The sequence below is a fragment of the Suhomyces tanzawaensis genome, assembly GCF_001661415.1.
Source record: "Suhomyces tanzawaensis NRRL Y-17324 unplaced genomic scaffold CANTAscaffold_2, whole genome shotgun sequence".
NCBI lineage: Eukaryota > Fungi > Ascomycota > Pichiomycetes > Serinales > Debaryomycetaceae > Suhomyces > Suhomyces tanzawaensis.
Window position 1 is genome coordinate 162437 of NW_017963637.1, and position 16381 is coordinate 178817.

Sequence of the window (16381 nt, forward strand, 5' to 3'; positions counted from 1 at the left end):
TTGACCTCATATCACTCCACCTTGCGTGCAGATCTAAGCTTTTCTTTTCGCTTATGAATGAAATTAATCAAAGATAATGAGCGTGTGAACTGGACAGATGGGACATTATGCTAATTGGGCTATTGCCTACCTCCATTAGCCAAATTTCCATTCACAACAAGCCATATGTCGTTTCTCGACCAATCTGGCCCACAATATCCACAATAGCCCACGAATACCACAATAGTTCACCATTCTCCATCCCCACCCACATCCTGTAAATAGATACAATAGATAAGCCTCGGAGGGGAACTCATCCGCACCCATCGGTCGTGTGCATCGCATAGATAGTGATATATATGTAACCACCAGCCCGCTCCGTCTGCCACCACCCCACCATTGCACCATCGCCACTCGCTCTCGATGGACCACCATCTCGTCGTGCTCGTCCACGGCCTTTGGGGCAACGCATCCCACCTCGAATATATTGAGTCGCAGATAACCAGCCAAATCTCTTCCCAAGACAAGCTCACAGTCTACCGTACGGGAACTCACTCGGGATACTTGACGTACGATGGAGTCGACGTCAATGGCAAACGCATCTGTGACGAGATTCTTGAGCAACATGCTCGTATCGTCGAACAGGGCGACAGGGTCACTAAGTTCTCCATCGTGGGATACTCGTTGGGGGGCCTCATCTCCCGCTACGCCATCGGGATCTTGTACTCGCTCGGGTTCTTCGACAAGGTGGTTCCCGTCAACTTCATTACGTTCTGTTCGCCACACGTTGGTGTGTTGAACCCCATGAGCAACTACTTGTCCGCACGGATGTTCAACCAGTTTGCTCCGTACTTCTTGGCCCACTCGGGGTCCCAGTTGTTCTTGAAGGACAAGATCGACACCAAGCCACTCTTAGTTTGGATGGCAGACTCCAGCTCATACTTCTTCAAAGCGTTAAAGCTCTTCCGCCACCGCACCTTGTACAGCAACGTCATCAACGACAAAAGAACCTGCTGGTTCACGGCAGGCATCTCTGGAACCGATCCCTACCACTCGATGACCAACACAGACCCCTCCAGGCTCCAGCTCCCGTTCGTGGATGGCTACAGCCCGGTGGTGGTCGACATCAATAAGCCCATGCAGTTCTTGGAATCGCCACTGGCAAGCCTGATTCTGCCAGCAGGCGGTGTGCTCAACAAAATCAGAATCTTGGGTAACATTCTTCTCTTCACGCCGTTGTGGACCCTCTACTTCGTGTCCAGTTCTATCTTGGAGAGAATCAAGCTCAATAAGCGAGTGCGCCACTTCTTCCAGGACACCTCCAACAGCTTGGTGCATCTCTACGAATCAATTGAGATCGAGGAAGACTCTCTCAAAAAGGAGGCCAGCCATGAAGAGTCGTTGTACGAGACGTTTGGCCGTGAAATCACCCACCAGGTGACTGAACGCCAGGATACATTGGTAGAGTCGGTCTACGGGGCAATCGTAGAAGAAGCAGGCGAAAAAGAGTCAACTTCATTAAATTTGACTGCTGACCAGAGATTTATTATCGCACAGTTGAATTCATTAAATTGGAAGAAATACCCCGTCTTGATCACCGGATGCAAGCACACCCATGCAGCAGCTATCGTGCGGTATAGTGATCCTGGGTTTGAAGAGGGCAAAGTGGTGGTGAGCCACTTGGTAAGGGAAGGATTTATCGTGAGCTAGTTTGAAGAAGGCTTCAGCTATTTGCCACAGTTACGAGATTGTATAGATTGATTAATATTATGGATACCAACCGGTGGTGTAGTTGCATGCGATTCTTTGGGAGCATGGATACAAGCGTAGTATGTTGATTCACATCATACTTAAACATTCATTCGCCTAAAAATACAATAAACTTTTCATGTCTATAATGTCGTTAGTTGATTTTTAAAAACTGCGAAAGTTAGATCAACTCTACGTAGTTAGCCGGGAAGATACCGGTACTACCATTGTTTCTACCAGTCCACCAGTCGTCCAGGGTTTCTGTCTTCTTCAATATCTCAATGACATCTCCCTTTTTGAAGGGCAAATCTCCACTTTGCTCACCTTGGAAAGTGTATAACGCAATTGCCTGGTTTGAATTTTTGACAGCCAGAGCTCCGAAGTTTGGCTTGGAAGATGTAGGAGGCCGTGAAGGGGCACTGCCATTCGAAGAGATTCTGGTGTTGCTTAATCTAGACCCCAAGTTATCCACGTCATTTCTTCTTGGGTTGTCGTAGATATCATCTTCCCAAGCAGACCTTCTGGTTGAACTGTCAGTTTGGGATATCCTGGATGAGGTGGTGTTTCTTCTATTTCTATGTCTTCTTTCAAAAGAGTCATCAGACTCTTGATCTGAGTAGTCATCTGAATATCTTCTACTCGAGCCACGTCCAAAGCCACCAGCACTGTTTCCACGTCTTCTTCTGGATGGAGAAGTCTCTGAGGTACTATCGCTGAAGTCGTCTGGAATATCGTCGTAATAATCGTCGTCTTCCTCATATGGCAAACTGTTGTTGAAAACTCTGCTTTCAAGGACTCTCATGAGCTTGTCACAAGCAGGAGGAACCTCAACTTGGCCGGCCAAAATATTTCTCGCCTTGCAATTTGAGCCATAAAACTTTCTGTTGGCCTCTCTTCTCTCGATGATAGCGGAGCCTTCCAAAGACACACCGGCAAACAATCCTTTGGTCTTGGAGTAAGCAAAGACCGCAGAGGCACTCTTCAAGGATGCGGTACCGGCAGCCTCGGCGTTTCTTCCCAATGGACCAGCCGCAACCGAAATGTTGGTACCCAAGGTGACAGAACCTAACTGGGCGAAGGAGTCCACGGCGGACTTGGAATTCAAGATAAAGACGAAATCAGTCAATTCAGCACCTATTTGACCACCCACACCTGCACCAGCGGTTGCGATGGCCGAAGGCGACGACCAGGTGCCGTCAGGCAACCTTGCCACCACGACTCCCGAGCCGGCTCTTCCTGAGAAAAGGAACCCGGCCTTCAAGACTGTTATGATGGCCAACCCCTTGGCGTTCTTCAACACATGTGGAGGGATGATCTGGTCGGGGCCTGCCACTTGGTTTGGTTTGATGAACGATGCGAGGATCTTTGCTGCTTTACTGCGGGGTTAGTAGTGCTCCAGGGGTCAGGAAACTAGTTATTGGTGCTAAGTGGAGGATTGTTCCTTCACAGCGAGTGTGGTCCCTGTGGTGGGACACCCAACGCCTAGCGCCACCGGACCACTGGTGGTTCTATCTGGGGTAAAAGCGCCAGTCTCTGTGATGTAGCTGCCTATACATACTTGGACTCGCTGCGCAAGTTTCTTGGAATAGGATTGTTGATACCCATTGTAGCTAGCGTTCGTCAGGTGGCTGATGGATGGAAGATGTTCTTTTGGAGGAATGTGGAGGTGGTGATATTCCGGTGTTGCCTGTGCGCGCCAGGGGTGAAAGTATGACAGTGGTCACGAGACGTTGATCTGTGGACTAGAACTATTGGAGCAATAGCTGGCTCGGCAGTGGGCCGACAGTTCGGAGGCTAGCTGGAGAGGGGTCACAATCGGGAGACTCTGCTGATGGCCTCACGAGAGCGTGTGGGTGTTACTTGGAGGGAGAGAGTGCTACAGCTCGTACGGTAATTTAATTGGGTGAGAGTATAACGAAATCGTGGTGTGACAGGCACAGCCCTCGCGGAGGGGGGCTTGGAGCAACAGCCCCAAGACTAAAAAGGCATCGGATCCGGAACGGCCTGGGGTAGAAATTGTCTTGGTAGTGAGTGCTCGAAATGGCTCTTTTTTCCAGTTCTCCAAGGTTGCTGGTGGGTTGTGCGCGAGATCCGAGCCGGCCACAATACAGCTGGAAAGTCTGGGGATGGCGGGAGATACAGCGTCACGTGTTGGAATGATTAGAGGCAAAAAAGAAGCTTCCCCACCAGGAGTCGAACCTGGAATCTTCTGGTTCCAACCGAGAAGTGGTTACTAAATCGTAGCCAGACGCCTTGACCATTGGGCCATGAGGAACGAAGCTTGTGACATTTAAGAATCCTAAGAGACTATATTGTAGTATTTGTAGCGAATTTAGAATTTGGTAAACCCATTTTCACGCTTGCTGGCTAGCTCTGGGCAAGATTATTTGGAGTTACTGGGAAAATACAGCGTATAGACTGTTTATAGTCTCCATTTATAACCGTGAAATGGTACCACTTGCACGATATTCTGGAAAAACTTTTTCGATCAACCCAATTGGGAGAATATAGCTAAAGGTTTGACCATAATGGTGTGCCACTGGCCAGATTATAAATGATACAACTATCATCAAATTGGACAAGTTGATTAAGACTNTTTGGAGGTTATGGATACAACGACGAGCACAAGGGGAGGCCCATGCTCGTCCTCCAACCACCAACCAATTGTCTTTCCTCTTGTCCAGCCAAAGTTCCTAATGAAAATCATATCTAACATGAGTTGCTTCTACAAGGTGCCTTCTGTTGCGCACCAAGTTGCAAAAAATCATCAAAAAACAAAATTGAATTCAAAAATTAATTAAATTACAACTGTTTGACCATAATGGTGTGTTATCCATTGCAATAGGTATATAGTCAGTAGATTATAATATACTTCCCATTAGCAAAAAAAAAAAAGTGCTATCCATTGCAATAGGTATATATTTCATAGATTAAAATATACTTCCCATTAGCAAGAAAAAAGAAAATAGTATAAAATGCTGCAAACTTAATAGATATTGTACTTACAACTACTAGAGAGAGTTGAATTAGAGTATTTTCAAAATCAAGAAATAAATTGAAAATAGTTATTTGGTATACTATTAAAATAACCTAACTTAGATTTAAAGATGAACTGATAGTTCTAGTGGAAGTGATTTAGGATTAGTTCAAAAGTTGATGTGATTAATTTTGATTAAACTCAGTAAAACCATCCCTAGTTTAGAGGTCATTTTTTTAGTAATGATACTAAATAAGAGTATAGGTTTTGTAAAGTAAACATACAATAATCACCTAGGATTTTGAAAGTCTGTGGAAGCAATTTTTCGGCAAGCAAAATAAACTTCTGCTGGTTGTTTCAATAATCGGAAGTATTTGACATTGCAAAGGTTAAACAACTTTCACGAATCTCTCATGATGATGTCGTCTTTTACTGCTAGTTAATATAACTACCAATTCTAATACAGCCATTGCGAGATACCGGATTTGATTTAGTCTCTCTCCTTTCTTCGGATGCATAATACTTTGTTGATCTTCAGAGGCTATAGTAGGTAACCCAAAAAAGTTCTATCTTTCAAGTGATAGAAATCAGATATAATCCACATCGTCTTATTTAATGATAGATAGAACAGAAAAGTCATAGCCGAGTCGCATCGTTGATGTAATCTAGGCACGTTCTTTTATGTAAGTTTCCAGATACTGGTAGAGGTCCTATTCACGATGTAAAGGTTCAATATATTGTAGCTCATTGAGCACAGACACGATTAAATTATAGACTGACAAAGCAGCTGATAAAATAGATTTAGAATTTCATTAACGGAAAATATTATGGTCATTTCTTAATTCTCAATCAGGACAGGTTTGGAATTGATCTAATAAGATCAAATACTATCCGTTGCACGAAAATAAAAGAACAAAATTTAATCCAAAACACTCGTTTTGTGAAAAGTATTATTCTGAAAATCCAACACTCGCGCCATTCACCTCAATTCATCAACATTGGTGCACCTCAAAACTGATTGAGCAGAGTTTTTTCATAGTACCCTAAGGTGAACATAAAATTTCGCGATTATACGAATTCGCAGATCTTACAGATATGCAATATCGTAGTAAATCCAAACTATGGGGCTAAATTCAAGGGCCAAATAATGGCAATAATTTTTGCCTGTACAGCAGTTATCCAATTAAATTAACGCGTTGCACTAGTCCACCTTGCACATTTATCCATATTATTTTAGCCGTGCTTGCACTTAAAATCTTATTTTCGAACACAAACACCAAAGATCAGTAAATGGTCCGATCACCAAAATATCAGTCTATAAAATCATTCCTTCCAAACAGGTATTGCAAGGGTTTAATGATTCAAAGTCGTATTCTATGAGCTAGCTTATTGCATTCTAAAAGTTGTGGAAAAATTGCAAGGGATATAGATCCTTTCCCTCGAACCCCTAATTCTGAATGAAAAGATTGGCTATACGGATTAACCATGAATTGCATATCGATAAATTCTTGGCATAAAATATCTATCCTTGATGGCTTGCATATATCAACGAAGCATTTACTTGATAGGTGTGGAAGAAGTAGTTGAAGATTTCCTACAATCTAGGTAAAGATTTTCAGCCGCGGAGAACTAACTTTCTGTGTATTCTTTGATTATCAATAACGTGATTATTTTTTCATATTTTACGATAGCCATTTACGCAAAGATTTGCTACAAACTAAGCCTTGCCTTTGACATCTTACATGGCTGACCATATGAATCAAAGCTCTCCGGAACAACCTTATCATTTGCTACTTAAGAAATTGAACTTTACCCCATTTTGTTAACCCATGGGCCAATATGCTTACTTTAATTTTCAACAATTGGAGCTCTTGGACTTTCTCCTAGTCACTTACGTTCTTTAATTCACTGATCAACCTAAGAGACGTAACATGAGCAACTCATGTAAATCACAATACCAATCTCGTAGTATAGTGGACCTGCGAAATTCTGTCCTGCGCAAGCGTATTAATCAAGTTCATAGCCTTGTATATATTTCGTAAGTTATATGGTATACTTTTGCCGAATACTCGTGTATTTTAAAACGGTGAAATTTCTTTTACTATTTCTGCTAGTTTTATTGGTCATACCAGCACTAGTCATATTAGTTTATTGCCTAACTGAAATGTAATCACTAGGGAATCACTTTGTTGAATGGTGTAACGTGGTAAGCTCATTCAAAGCCGTTGAATGAGCCTAGTATTTTGATCCTAGTAAATTTTCTTAAGATATCATGGAGAATCTTGTCATCGATCTGAAAGTAGTAAGTGGAGAAGTTTGATATACATTTACAATAGGATCTAAATTTCAGTTGAGAGTATAGTCCCAGCTCATTTTGGAAAGCAGTATACCATTGGCTAGATAGAAGTATGGATGTTACAAATGTGTTTGTAGGACACCATTCTAGCCTTGATGACATTTCCCAAAACTCAGTCAAATCCAACGAGTTTTGCATGAATCCAACAAAAAATACATCAACAATGAGTTTCGAACCCAGGTAAGCTTTTACGGGTCAATTATCAAATATTATGAGATCGATCAATATTTTTTGGCCACCCCAGACTACTGTAATGCGTCAAAATTAAATGCGTCAGATGAAATTGAAAGATTCTCGCCCACGTATTTCTAGACCATTCGTAATTATGTATACATACTGATTTCCTATTGTCTCGATGTGGAATGAATAACGATCATCTATAAGTTTATTGCAATTGAGTTGCGGAAATACGTTCCCTATTCGTAAATAAGAAATGATTGCATTCAACTATAAAAGACACTGTAGAATCTCCACTTTCATTCTTGTATTCGGTATAAATCAATACAGTCAAACACAAAATAATGCAACTCAAAGTCTTAACTTCTATATTAGCTGCCCTCGCTCTAGCAAAGGCTGATTTGTCTGGTTCTAGTGTTGTGGTGCCTCTTGACGATTTACCTAGTGTTCCAAACACTAGTGACTATTTTGAAGACATCGGTGTTTGGTCAATTGATAACTCTGGTTCTGTCAACGATGCTGCAGACAAGGTTAAAGCTGCCTCGGATGCTGGTAACAATGGTGATCTTTTCTACTACTACAATTTGGCTCAATACAATGGACAAGTTGACTCCCTTAAGTTTGAACAAGGTGGGGATTTAGAGTCTGAATTGGCAATTGCTGTTCAAGCCCATGGTCCTGGTTACCTTCAAGAATTATTCAATACTACTACTATTCCAGAGTTGGCCGATTGGTTGGATGGATACCTCACTGGAAAGACCGAATTACCAACTCCTCAGGCAGAAAAGAGAGCACACACCTCCTGTGGCGGAAGCCATGTCCCAAGCTCGCAGGATTGTCGTGATTTAGTTAACAAACTCTATAACCAACCTTTATTTGTTCCTCGCTCTCCAAGATCAATCTGTTTCAGATCGTGTTGTGTTTCCTGGAGTAACTCCTTCGCTGCCACTGGAGGATATTTAGCTCAAAATGTTGAAGCTTGTGGCCAAAGTTGCACATACCAAGGTAAAAGTTGTGAGATTTACGATGTACTCTTCATCAATACTCACACTAACATCTGTGTGTCTAACAGGGCTTCTGGATGTAACTAGATTGTCACATTCTATTCTTAATCTTGGTTTTCTATCAATTATGAATATGAGATATTTTGCTTATAATGTTTCCAATAAAATTACTCATAATAACTTGAATTTGCATTTAAATCTAAAATTGATTCTTGCTGCAAAAACTAGCAAACGCGCCGCATCTTAAATCTTCGATAATCTACCATATTAAGATAGAGTAATTCTTTCATACTTACTGGAACAAACTATTTCGGATGCACTAATGGATGATTGCTAAAAAGTAATTCCTAAGTTGTTAATTAGGTAGCTAGTCGCTAAGCTTCAAGATTAGTTTTCTTTGGTACTGCGTGAATTTACTATTGGAGTTATTGTCCGAAAATTTCGTGGCAAGAGTTTAGAAGTAACTGGGATTGTCTTCACAGGAACGTTCACCATAGACTTGACCCATCTTTTTTACTTTGTCTTTCTATAACTCCCTTATCAATTTTGTATTTATTCTTTTCTACATATTATTCTTATCGGAAACATCCATATCACCACAAATTTCACATAGAAGGTGTGTGAAGTGAAGCTACTGGTCTTTCCATCTTATCCAAAACTTCCTGTCAAGAAAATTTACATAGGTATCCTATAAAGATAAAAACTAATTCCTCTCTATCTTTTGCCTAGTTAAGTCAATTCTTTGCTTCAGGTAATGGCCCATACAGCCTTTTTTTTTTGGCGGGCATTTAGAACCTCAGTTGAATGTGAAGTACATCCAATAAATTATGCGACATCGACAGCCACAACTACAGATGAATTATCTGACCTTCTACTCAAGCAGTAGAGTGTAAAGAGTGAACTTTTGTTTGTTGGGACGAGATATTCAACTGTAAAAGATGATTTGTTGTCCCTCGTTCCATTGAAGATAATTTGCAACACAAGAGCTTTCTGAAATTTTTTTTTGTCTTTCTTGTCCATAATTGAACTATTACTCAACAATCTCAAATATTTGTAAAAACTACAAAAATTAATGGTTGTTCCTTGACTTTTCATAATACTTAATTACTCACCAAAGTTCAACCTAGAGAGATGTTGTCGTTGTTGAAGAATTACAAAACCAGTCCGGCAAAATATTGCAGTTTAGAGACTATAATAATCACGTGCAAGATCACGTTTCATCTACTCGATATCAAAAATCTCACCTTGGATCTTCCAACGACAACTTCCAACCACACCGATGTCAACCGTATACACCTACTTCACTAAAGAAGTGGTGGACGAGTTCGGAGGCTCCGGTTCTGAGTCCCTCCTTCAAATCCTAGAAGGACTTCCTGAAAATGAAAATGAAAGGGAGTTGATTGTTGCCCAATTGTTCACCGAGCTTTTATTGATTTTTGAAGAAGATCAATTGGAATTGGATCCAATCGTACAATTTCTTTATTCAATTATCACAAGTGACATGTATGCAAGGGTGTTTTGTCAGGTTCTTAATGTGTTTCCTCCTAGTGATAAAACAAATAATCTAATCTTGTTATTGAGTCGAAAGGACCAGGTCATCAAACCAGATACCATAGCTGCATACATTGGAGCAGATCTTTTGAAAGAAGCAGGCGTAGTACCCAAGGAGGTATTGACTAAGACTCTTAATAGCAGAGTCAGAGACGAGTTCTATACACAAAAGAAGTACAATTTGTTTCACGAAGAGGTTGAGGGGTATTCCAAATTGATTGTCGAGCTATATTCAATAATGAAGTCATCAGATACCGAATACCAAGTTGATTACTGCATTCAAATGATTGAAAAGTTGATTGGACATTATAGCTTGGATCCAAACAGATGTCTTGATATTATTTTAGAAGTTTACTCATCCATGTTCGTCTCAAACGTCGAATTCTCCTTGCAGTTGCTCAAAAAGTCACGCTGGTGGCCCAAATATGAGAGTGACTGTTCCTCTATGGAGACATTGTCTCTCGGAGGTAGCGAAGCAGGCGCTAAGATTCTTGGATTGAAATTCATAAAATATCCTAAGGAAAAAGATTTGCCAGAGACATTCAAAATATTAATTGCATTCTTGATCAAGGAAGGATTTGTCAGCTTTGGCTCTATCTACAAATATTTAAGACCTGAGGAAGAAGAAATGCAAATTTTGGAAAAAGAGTACAAGAAGAATTTGGATGAAAAAGTCTCGAAGTCAGGTGCTAGTGCGTTAGCATTAGCTGCTCCATTGGCAGATGATGAAGAGGAAGAAACTTCCGGTAAAATTACAGGCAAGCAAAACACTGCTACTGTGACCGAGTCTATATCGATTGAAAAAAGATTGCATTCAAACTTCAAATATCAAATGTTACGAGTTTTCCTTGGAAATGGCCTATACTGGCCTTCAATGTTTATTTTGACAAAGTATCATTACTTGGCATTCATTGATGATGAAATTTATCCATTAATTAACAGAATGTTGGACACCATGATTCAACCCTTGTACTCTCACATCAAGCCTTTTAGTGATCAAGAACTTACCAATTTCCAAGCATCAGTCAAGAACCCAATATCCAGGCAGCATAATCACATAAGCTATGAGGATTTTCAGATCACAGAATTTGTAAGTTTCAAACCAAATATAAAAAGTTATGGTCAAAAGAGATTTACCTACTTCTACAAGACTTGGTCCAGTGATTTGCCAAAAATAAATGACGTTGATTCGTTGCTTGCGCATTCGGGTGATATATTAAAGTTTGTTGGAGTGTATCTTTCAAAGAACGTTGAAGTATTCATAAAGCTTTGTGAGATTATTAAGTGGGATTTGACAATAATAGAGAAGAATCCTGAAGATGAAAATTTGCTGAATCGGAAAATAAAATGGTTTCATTATTTTAGGAATTATATCTTTCCGGCAATGTCTATAATTGAAGAAAATTCAATAGCAATTGAAAATGCTTATTCCATATTGGAGTTCTATCCAATCGAGGACAGATTTAGTGTTTATGGAGAATTGTATCAAATTCTTTCGAAGAATAATCCTTATATTAAGATGGCATATAACCAGGCTGAAAAGTCCACAAAAGATATCTTACGAAGATTATCAAAGGAAAACGTGAGGTCAATGATGAGAAGATTGGCTAAGATCAGTTTTTCCAATCCTTTACCTTGTTTGTTGACAATTTTACAACAAATTGAAAGTTATGACAACTTAATCCCATTGGTGATAGAGACCGCTCGTTACTTCAATAACTATGGATGGGATTCCTTAACGATTGGTATTTTGATTAGACTCACTGTCGATGGCAGATCGACAATTCAAATCAATGGTATGAATGAGAGAAAGTGGTTACAATCTCTAGCCTCATTTATTGGAAAAATATCTCAAAGGTATCCTAACTTTATAGATTTGGAAACAATTCTCACCTTTTTATTAAAATCATTCCATCAAGGTGATAGTTTGGGGGTTATAGTTTTGAGAGAGATCTTAACATCAATGGGAGGACTTCAATCTATCAATAACTTAACGCTTAGACAGATCAACATGATTAATTGTGGTTCGTCTTTGGAGAAGTTAGTTTACAAAACAATTGATGATGTGAGATACGACAGAGCCAAATCAGGACAGACTCTCGTCAACACACTTATAAAACTAGATGGGATTAATGAGATTCTAGTTTTGTTGTATCAATTAACCAAGAAGAGTATCGCAGGATCAGAATTGACGCAATTAAAGATTTTAGCAAGCAAGAACGATGACTTGGATTCAGTTATACATCTCTTGATCACCTTAATTAATTTTTTCGGAAATGCTGATGAAATTTCGAAGCATCTTTTAAGTGCAAGTGAATTGAATGAGAAATATGGATTATCTATACAATGGATTTTTGAACTCTGGAGGCCAATATTAGCAAAGAGACAACTAGCATATGAAACCAATGACTCTTCGATGGAGACGGATTCCCCATGGAACCCAGTTTTGCAACCAGTAATGAATGAGGTATCTCATGTTCTCCCAGCTGAAATAACATCACACCTCAGTCCCGGATTGTTTGTGACCTTCTGGCAATTGTCCTTATATGATATCAATTACACTTCAGAATTGTACGATAATGAAGAATCTAAATTGAAATCAACCATCAAGTCTTTGAAAGAGTCCTCCTCTATAAATTCAAAAGACAAAGATATCTCCAGAGTCGTACTTGAGAGAGCTAAAAAAGAGTTGAAGCAGAACGAGGATTATTTGACGAGTATCCCTGTGGATAAAACCAAGCATTCAGACCACTATGATAGTGTTGTTTCACGCTTGAAAAAAGAGTCAGCATACTGGTTTCCAATTAGCAACCCCGACGACATTAAGATTCAGACTCAAAGATTCCTTCAATACTGTTTACTACCAAGATCGATTCACTCTTCCTTTGACGCCGGTTTCAGTTCAAAGTTCCTTTTTAGTCTTCATGAACTTGGTGCAAACAACTTCAGCATACTTAGTCTTCTTGATGAACTAATAAGAAATAAAATTTTGTTCAGTACCTTGTTCACATTGACACCTGTTGAATCGGAGAATCTCGGATTGTTCTTTGCGGATATTCTCAACCAGTTACACAATTGGACTGATGAGAAATTCTTCGAGGGAAATGTCAAGAGCAAATTATTTAGTAATGATGGCTCAGAAGTATCTTACGATGATTATCGCAAGATTTTGTATGAGTATCATGATATTATTTTGAGTGACATTGGTGCATCTTTGAAGGTTACTGAGTATATGTCAAGGAGGAATGCAATCACATTTTTGAAGAACCTTTTAGGAGTCTATCCTAACGTTGAAGACCATTGCGAGGAAATAGTTAAACTTATTCAGAATATTGCTACCACTGAGCAAAGGGAGGACTTAAAATTGTCTTCAAGTGCCTTGATTGGGCATGTGAAATCTAGATCCAAAGAGTGGGTTCACCTATGGGATTTTATCCCAATGCCGGAAGCCGAGAAAGAGGCGTTAATTAAGAAAAGAAAAGAAGAGAAAGAAAAAGAGCTAGCTAAAATCAGGGCGAAGCAAATCAAGGAACAGAAAGAGAAGGAAGAGGCTTTGCGCAAACAGAGAGAAGAAGAAGAAAAGAAGAAGAGAAAGAATCTTTTGAACTATGATTCAAAGCAATCCGTTTCAGTATCTACTTCATCTGCAAGAAATGATATCAGAGGCGAGTCATCCAGGGGTCGTTACGATAATTATTCAAATTATGACAACAGAGGAACTCAAGATGACAAATTGAGACTGAAAGAAGATAACAAGAAGGAAATCTCGAATCTGAAAGATCAAAGCACCGCAACAAGAGCTAACGATGATAAGAAAGCAGATTCTAAAAAGGCCGAAAACAAAAAAGATGATCTTAAGGGTGATTCCAAGATAGGTGCTAAATCTGAAACCAAAATTGATTTGAAGGTTGAATCCAAGGGAGATGCAAAATCTGAACCGAAGAATCTGAACAAGCAAGATTCCATCAAGAACGAATCAAATGACAAGAAAACAGAAGAAAAGTCAGCTGATTTGAAGGCCAGACTTTTACAAGCTAAGAAGGATTACCAAGAGAAGGCTTCGAAGGAACAGCGAGAGCCAGCCTCTCGCAGTAGAGCACCTTTGCCTCCTCAGGGATCTTTGCCCAAGGATGCTGCGGACCAAAGATACGGAGGCAGATATAATGACAATTACAACATCTCAAGCTCTAGATTCAGTCGAGACAAGAGCTCAACGCCTAACCCACCCCAAAGGCCGCATAGACCTCACACTTCTCAGTATGACAGAAAGGTTCCAACACCCTCTTCCTATCCCGAGAGAAAATCCACACCAACTAATTCGAATAAGCCACCCGTGCCCCCACCTTCAACAAAACCACCAGCATCTAATCTGTCCTATCAAGAGAGAAACAAGCAGCCAACAAGGGCAGGTTTACCACCCCCACCCCCACCCCCGCCTCCACCGGTGAGTCTCAAACCTAGATCCGATAACTTCCAAAAGAGGAACCCACGGCCAGACACATACGACAACAGGGGAGATTCCTACCAATCCAGAGATGGATATAACAGAGGAGAGTATAGATACGAAAAGGGCGCACAGGGAAGGCCCGACAATAAGAGGCCACTGGACTACAACAGGGGTTACAACAAGAAATCTAGATACTGACCTTTGAGCACTGTGTCTAAGATTGAAGAACTAATTCAATAATAGCAAGTTGTAGAAATTTATAGGAAGCAGCTAAATGTATGATTGCTACACAGGGGATCGGAGTACGGTCAGTGCCAAAGTCACCAAATTGACACTATATTACAAGTCTATAATTATATAAATACAAGTGACTAAACCTCATCTACTAGTCTTTCTTTCATGGAGCCTGCAGTTAGCAGCTTCAATTCATCGTCAATCAAGGAGTCCAACTCCTCATCATATTCATAATCTCCGACTTCTTCTATCCTTCTCTTCTTCAAGTTTGGTTCCAGCCCCTCTGTCTCTCCTAAGGTTTCTAAGAAGAGTTCAATCTTTTTGAGATGTTGCTCATGCCATTTGAGATGGCGAGTCAAGTCATATTCTCTTGAAAAAGTTCTCTCACAATTATTCTTGGGGCACTTAATTTTTTTGAGGTGATAATTGTCCAGAATGAGACCTATTATGGACGCTTTAGCGCCCCTGAGATTGGAGTTCAAAGTATTCATAGATTTTGTAGAGTTAGGGGCTTCTGAAAGAGTCTCAAACTCCTCAGCCTCCTCTTGATCTGAATCACGTAAAATCTCAAAATTCTTCAAGTCCTTCAAACTCTTGATCCTTCCACCATCATCGTCAGTTTCACTCAAAAGCTCTTCCAATCGTATTCTCTCATTCAATTTAAGCAAATCCTCCGGGATATTTCCATCATGGTACGCTTTGTAGTGTTCTATCAAGTCAAACTTTTTCGAGAATTTTCCAATGTTACAGTAGTTACAATTCCATAATTTAACAACAGTCTCCTCGTCGTGGCTTAACATGTGTGATTTAAGACCCTTTTTACCCACACATCCCTTACCACAAACCGAGCACTTCAACTTTGGATGTTCTGTCTTGATATGGAATTGAAGTGCAGACCATGTTTTGAAATTGCTATAGCAGCCCGGGTGATCACACTGGTAGGTTGGCGAGTCTCCATGATACTTGATATTGTGTTGTGCTAGTCTGTATGGCCTCGAAAATGTTTTATCACAAATCTTGCAAGTGAGGGATTTCTCATGGACAGACAAGACATGGTGTCTTAATGACTGATGCTTGTAAAACGATTCCGAACATCCATCATGTGGACATTCGAAGGACTTTGTATGGGTAATCTCATGTCTTTTTAAATGTTGGAGAGAGTTCACACCCTTTCCACATATTGAGCAGTGAAATGGTTTCTGGTCCTCCTCTTTATGCGAAAGTAAGTGATTATCCAAATGGGACTTTCTTAAAAACGACTTATCACATCCTGCGTGGGAGCATTTGAAGGGACGATCATTTGTGTGTGACCTTTTATGCTGCTCAAGTAATGAGGGTTTGGAATACGCTTTGACACAATCAGGATAGTCGCAGAGATACTTCTTTGGGCGCGACGATGTTGAAGATGACATGGAAGTTGAGCAGGTTAAGAATTCCTAAATGATGATGCCCTTTCCCTTTCGGATAGTCAGGTTGTTATGTTGGGTGGGTTTTTGTATTGCGCACAGGAATCTTTCGGATTGGCACCTGATCCCAAAGGATGATCCACTCGTACTGAAGGAGCTAATACCAGGAAAACCACCAGGTACTGGTTTGTAGTTGATGTTGTGGTTGCAGACGAAGATAAAGTTTGATTCGTGATGAGCATATCAGGTCACGTGATCACAATTATATGAACGGAGATACGTGAGATGACTGCGAAATGTGTGGGGTTTACTGGTTCTCAGAGGCGATAAGGATACTATTGCAAGAGAGTTCAATTGGATAAAGGATACGAAAACTTTGGTTTAATGATGAGCCTTCTTCAACAACAAAAATAACTAAAAGAAATTGTCTTGAAGAAGTAGCTATTGTCTCTACTGGAAAACATTTCAAGAAAACTACTGTTGCCGAGGTTTGACAAAATA

General features: G+C 40.2%; 5 protein-coding genes and 1 non-coding gene across 6 annotated transcripts; 3 read left to right on the forward strand and 3 right to left on the reverse strand.

Annotated features, from left to right (window-relative positions):
- Positions 1-402: 402 nt before the first annotated feature.
- CANTADRAFT_88446 (uncharacterized protein) lies at positions 403-1689 on the forward strand (the record flags this gene model as incomplete). Its single annotated transcript, XM_020211451.1, has 1 exon — positions 403-1689. The coding sequence occupies one exon, from the start codon at positions 403-405 to the stop codon at positions 1687-1689; it is 1287 nt and encodes a 428-aa protein (XP_020065635.1).
- A 220-nt stretch (positions 1690-1909) lies between these two features.
- On the reverse strand, positions 1910-3333 carry CANTADRAFT_20100 (uncharacterized protein; the record flags this gene model as incomplete). Its single annotated transcript, XM_020206517.1, has 2 exons — positions 1910-3104; positions 3287-3333. 2 exons carry the CDS (start codon positions 3331-3333, stop codon positions 1910-1912), a joined length of 1242 nt encoding a protein of 413 aa, XP_020065636.1.
- Positions 3334-3906: 573 nt separating this feature from the next.
- Positions 3907-4003, reverse strand: CANTADRAFT_t82. Its single transcript has one exon. It is a non-coding gene; the product is annotated as a tRNA-Arg (tRNA).
- Positions 4004-7567: 3564 nt separating this feature from the next.
- On the forward strand, positions 7568-8388 carry CANTADRAFT_25029 (uncharacterized protein). The gene has a single exon (XM_020207298.1). It carries the CDS (start codon positions 7583-7585, stop codon positions 8327-8329), a length of 747 nt encoding a protein of 248 aa, XP_020065637.1. The 5' UTR covers positions 7568-7582; the 3' UTR covers positions 8330-8388.
- A 1129-nt stretch (positions 8389-9517) lies between these two features.
- CANTADRAFT_25030 (uncharacterized protein) lies at positions 9518-14667 on the forward strand. Its single transcript, XM_020207299.1, has one exon. The coding sequence runs from the start codon at positions 9522-9524 to the stop codon at positions 14436-14438; it is 4917 nt and encodes a 1638-aa protein (XP_020065638.1). The 5' UTR covers positions 9518-9521; the 3' UTR covers positions 14439-14667.
- On the reverse strand, positions 14612-15886 carry PZF1 (Pzf1p; the record flags this gene model as incomplete). Its single annotated transcript, XM_020209217.1, has 1 exon — positions 14612-15886. The coding sequence occupies one exon, from the start codon at positions 15884-15886 to the stop codon at positions 14612-14614; it is 1275 nt and encodes a 424-aa protein (XP_020065639.1).
- Between the last annotated feature and the right edge of the window lie 495 nt (positions 15887-16381).

Coding starts and splice junctions, on each gene's coding strand:
- CANTADRAFT_25029 (XM_020207298.1), top strand. CDS start 7,583: ATGCAACTCAAAGTCTTAACTTCTATATTAGCTGCCCTCGCTCTAGCA.
- CANTADRAFT_25030 (XM_020207299.1), top strand. CDS start 9,522: ATGTCAACCGTATACACCTACTTCACTAAAGAAGTGGTGGACGAGTTC.